The sequence below is a fragment of the Oratosquilla oratoria genome, chromosome 40 (assembly GCF_046742065.1).
Source record: "Oratosquilla oratoria isolate Oo_2021 chromosome 40, ASM4674206v1, whole genome shotgun sequence".
In the NCBI taxonomy this organism is placed as follows: domain Eukaryota; kingdom Metazoa; phylum Arthropoda; class Malacostraca; order Stomatopoda; family Squillidae; genus Oratosquilla; species Oratosquilla oratoria.
In genome coordinates this window covers 33,590,785-33,595,784 of record NC_134816.1, presented here as the reverse complement: position 1 = coordinate 33,595,784, position 5,000 = coordinate 33,590,785, and the positions used below count along the sequence as shown (strand labels likewise).

At 40.7% G+C, this 5,000-nt stretch overlaps 1 protein-coding gene across 2 annotated transcripts in view; it reads right to left on the bottom strand.

The window, feature by feature from the left end:
- The window catches only part of LOC143020767 (PDF receptor-like), a 555,568-nt gene that overhangs the window by 79,730 nt on the left and 470,838 nt on the right, over positions 1 to 5,000 (bottom strand). For both annotated transcript variants that reach the window (XM_076177503.1, XM_076177504.1), the window contains exon 6: positions 4,784 to 4,887. In XM_076177503.1, the coding sequence (XP_076033618.1) occupies positions 4,784 to 4,887 (104 nt within the window). The remainder of the gene's footprint in view (positions 1 to 4,783; positions 4,888 to 5,000) is intronic.

Genomic DNA, 5,000 nt, shown 5'->3' with positions numbered 1-5,000 from the left:
TTGCATGCTTTTAGTTGATCTATAACGCGCATCACATCATGCTTTGTAATATCCATACCAAGTAGGCGTGTGGATACTGACTGTTCTGGTAGTACTAGCTGATCTATTCTGTTGTTCTCGATAGTAAACACAGACGCAAAATAATAATTTAGGATGTCTGGCATTGCACTCTCGTCTATTACTATTTCCCCTCCTTCTGCTGATTGGAGTGGACCAATGGTGATCTATTTTTTTTCTAATATATCTGAAAAATTCTTTAGACTTTTCTTTGCGCCTATAGGCAATATACCGTTCTTGCAATTTCCAGCTGATTGTGAGCCTTTTGCATTCTCGGCAATATCTTGCGTACTCTAAAATGTCTGTTTCGCTGTGTGTTGATTTGTATTTCTTGTACGCATGTTTCTTGGCTAACAAAAGCTTTTTCTGCCAACAATCCACCAATTAGGTTTGTCATTACTTGATGGACGTCTATCGCGCATTGGAACACATTTCTCAACTGCTTTCTTGAGTTTATTAGAGAATAGATCCCAAGTTTGCTCAACATCCTGGATTTTGTAAATTTCTAAACAGTCGATGTTTCCAAGTATGCCTCTCAACTTTTCTAAGTCTTCTTTCTGGAAATTTGGAACCTTTTCGAAGCTTTTGTTTTGCAGCTCGATGTTTTATTCGATGTAGAATGTGAAGATATTGTGTCCACTGGTCCTGAATTTCGGTCCAACATTTACATCCGTTATTTGGTTATCGTTGGTAGAAAGAACAATATCGAGAATATTTTCCCCCACGTGTTGGCTCGTAAATGAGTTGACACAAGGAACTTTCCAAGATATTTGAGTAGAGCCCATGACCGGTGTGCGAATTTAATGTTCCACCCCATACAGTTACTGGTAAGTTGAAATCTCCATTAATAATAGCTTCGTTCTCGCTGCAAATATCAAAATCCACTCATATAATTAATTTTCAGTATTTTGGTTTTGGGTTGGTGGTCTATAAACAAGACCGGGAATAAATTTCTGGGACGCTGTGAGAATTTGCATGTATTAAACGTTAATATTCCTTATATCCGGTTTGGTAATTTTCTGTGTTTGTAGGCGTGATTTTTACATATATAATTACACCATCACCTGCTCTCCGTGGCAGTTCGTCACTGAATATCGAGTACCCTTTTATATTATATTCCGCCAAGAAAACCCTATTTTCAGTGTTTATCCAAGATTCAGTAACCCAAACAATATCAAAGTCTTCGAGAAAGTAAGTGTAGCAATATCTTGGAATTTGTTTTGGAAGCTACGTGCATTGAATAAACAGAATTTTAATTGCTGCTTTTGAGTGAATACCTGATTTATCTCTTCTACGATTGGGATCAAGGTCCCCTCTGCTCTCTCTCTCTCTCTTTTTTTTTTTTTTTTTTTTTTTCCCGATATGCCTCTAGTACATCATTAAGGAGTCTACCTAGGCGAGCAGATCCAATTGGATCAAGGGGGATCCGTCTCGATTGAAAAATGTTTGTTGATCGTAGAAAAGATTCCACAAGCCTGCGAACTCGATATTTTCATTTGAGCACAATCCGCGGGCTTCGCCCTTCCCGGCTTCGCCGGGGGCTTCGCAGGGGGCTTCGCTGCGCAAACAGCGGCCTACGGCCGCAGCTTTTCGCGCTCTAATCCCTCGTTTTCCCCTTCGGCCTCGGCCTCGGGGCGGAACCCCAACACGGGATCCCCAGCACGAAGAAGAACGCGAAGAAGAACGCGAAGAAGAACGCGAGGAAGAAGAACGCGAAGAAGAACGGGAAGAAGAACACGAAGTAGAATGCGAAGAAGAACGCGAAGAAGAACGCGAGGAAGAAGAACGCGAAGAAGAACGCGAAGAAGAACGCAAAGAAGAACGCGAATAAAAACGCGAAGAAGAACGCGAGGAAGAAGAAGAAGAAGAAGAAGAAGAAGAACGCGAAGAAGAAGAAGAAGTGCGCGAAGAAGAAGAAGAAGAAGAACGCGAAGAAGAAGAAGAACGCGAAGAAGAAGAAGAAGAACGCAAAGAAGAAGAAGAAGAAGAAGAACGCGAAGAAGAAGAACGCGAAGAAGAAGAAGAACAGGAAGAAGAAGAAGAAGAAGAAGAAGAAGAAGAAGAAGAAGAAGAAGAAGAAGAAGAAGAAGAAGAAGAAGAAGAAGAAGAAGAATACCACCTGACCCCGACTTACCCAAGCGCTTTTTCAAGAATATTTTTAGGACAAAGTGTCACCGTAATACCACCTATCCCCGACTTCCACAGCGTTTTTTAGAAGAATATTTAGACTTAGACAAGGGCTTTAAGCGGTTATTTGTACTGAAAGCCCTGCTGTAAAATTGCTCTTCAGCACAGATTCGAAGGAGAATGCCGGATATCATGATTTTGCTACGTTTTGCCTTTAGGTGGAGCAGGATGATGAGGAGGACGAGGAGGAGGAGGAGGAGGAGGAAGAGGAGGAGGAGGAGGACGAGAAGGCCGAGGAGGAGGAGGGCGAGAAGGCCAAGGAGGAGGAGGATGACGAGTAGGAGGAGGAGGAGGAAGATACAAAGACTACCCAGAGAGCGTAGCTGGGTTCCTCGAGCTCTAGTCCAAGTGAGACGGACTCTTTCTGATCTGGCGAAGAACGCGAAGGTCTTCGAGAGTTCGAACTCGAGGCGATTTCCTTCACCAAAAGAATCTCATCTAGTGCAACTTCTTACTCTTTGGTTCTCGTAAACAAGCCTGACCGACTTCTCCCCTCCTCCTCCTCCTCCTCTTCCTCTTCCTCCTCCTACTCCTCCTCCTACTCCTCCTCCTCCTCCTCTTCTTCCTACTAATCCTTCTCCCTTTCTTTCTCTAACTCTTGCCCTTCCTTTTCCTCCTCTACTTCTTCATCCACCTCTTCCTAATCATCATATTTCTCTTCTTCTCCCTCTACCTTTTCCTCCTCCTCCTCCTTATCTTCCTTTTCTTTTTCCTTCTTCTCTCCTTACTCCTTCTCCCCTTCTTCTTCTTCCTCCATTTCTTCTTCTTCCTTCTCTTCTTTCTTTCCTAATTTTTATCCTTTTTTATACCACCCCTTCCTACTCCTCCTCCTCCTTAATTTTATTTTCCTTATTCTCTTTCATTCTGTCTCTTTTTTCTTTCTTTTTCTCTTCCTCCTCTTCCTTTTTCTCCCTCTGCTCCTTATTATCCTCCTTCTCCATATCCTCCTCCTCCTCCTCTTCCTCCTCCTCCTCCTCCACTTCCTTTTCTGTTTTTCTTTCTCCTGCCCTACCTTTCCCATTTCCTCCTTCTTCTCATCTCCTCCCACTTCCTCTTCCTCCTCCTCTTCCTCCTCCTCCTCTTCCTCCTCATGCTGTCCCCCTTTCTTCTTCCTCCTCTTTCTCTTTCTCTTGCTCTTCCTCCCCGTTCTCGCCTGTGTATTTACTCATTTTCCTTGTAGCTATTAATCAATTTTCCTTTTCTTTTTGTCAATCACTTCTATTAAGTTAGGTTCTGTCGCATAAACCCCCTTGAACAGAATCCCCCGACGGATGTGAATAAAATCACCTGGCAGCAACAAGGGCAAATGTGAAAGAACCACCAGGTAAATAAGGAAGTAATTACAAAATGTCATTCAGAGACTCTAGGTTTGTGTATTTGCTTAACGTTGAAACGAGTTAAATAAATTTTAGTTCCCTTTATCCAGCAAATGCGTATCGCATGCCTTCGATGAGAACGGAAAGTTTAGAAAAATAATTGTAATTAGAACTAATAAATAAATAAATTGATTTAGAAATATGATAAAATAAATTTGAATACAAACTGATAACGTAAGAAAAAAACAAACAAAAAAAAAACAAAAAAAAACAAGACGATTGGAAAAAAAAGTAAAAAGAAATAAAAGCAAAATAAAAACTAGAAATAAATAAAGCAAAAAATAGATTAGAATATAATGAAACAAGGTGAAACAAAGGCAAAAATCAAATCAAATCAAATTAACGTAAAATAATGAAATAAAAATCAGTGTCAACCGATTGAGGAATGGTTTAACGAAATTCCGAAAAAAGGAGCTTAAATTAAGCCTGGGATTAATCTCATTCACTGGCGATGGACGGGCGATTACATGGGAACAGGTGTAAAGACTTCAATCTTGTTCAATCTTGTTCATTAAGAGATACAATTGGATTCTGTAGCGGAGTCACGTGGGTCTGTATCAGTGGATGAAAGAGAGAGAGAGAGAGAGAGAGAGAGAGAGAGAGAGAGAGAGAGAGAGAGAGAGAGAGAGAGAGAGAGAGAGAGAGAGAGAGAGAGAGAGAGAGAGACAGAGAGAGAGAGAGAGAGAGAGAAAGAGAAAGAGAGAGAGAGAGAGAGAGAGAGAGAGAGATACCGATAGAGATAGATATAGATATAAAAATAGAAATAGAGATAGAGATATAGTTAGAGATACAGAGAGATAGAGATAGAGACAGAGATACAGCTAGAGACATAGAGATAAAGAGATAAGAAAATATATATATATATATATATATATATATATATATATATATAGATAGATAGATAGATAGACAGATAGATAGACAGATAGAGAGGGAATCTTCATTTTGCACAAGGTCTGATAACCTTATTTAAATAAACTTATCGGGATGGAGTAAGGGTGAGATATTGAAAACAAGTCTGGAAAAAAAAATCCTGGGATTCTTTTCGTGATCTAATTTTCTCTTAGCTGAATAGAACCGTCCAGCTTCAGCCAGAAGAACATATATAAAAAATGCCACCACCGTGGGCAGGACATGTTTATCACGTGGACAGATACACTTACCGGAAGTAGCAGAAGATCGCAAGCGACAGAAGAAGCGAAGCGAGTGACAAGCTCAAGCCAATGATTTCCATGATGCGAGTTCCCTTGGCAATGCTCAGCTTCAGCTGCAAAGGAAATGAAAATTCCTGTTAGTTGATATATACATGTTGGAAACATGTTGGAAACATGTTGGGAACGTGTTGGAAACATGTTGGAAACGTGTTGGGAACATATTGGA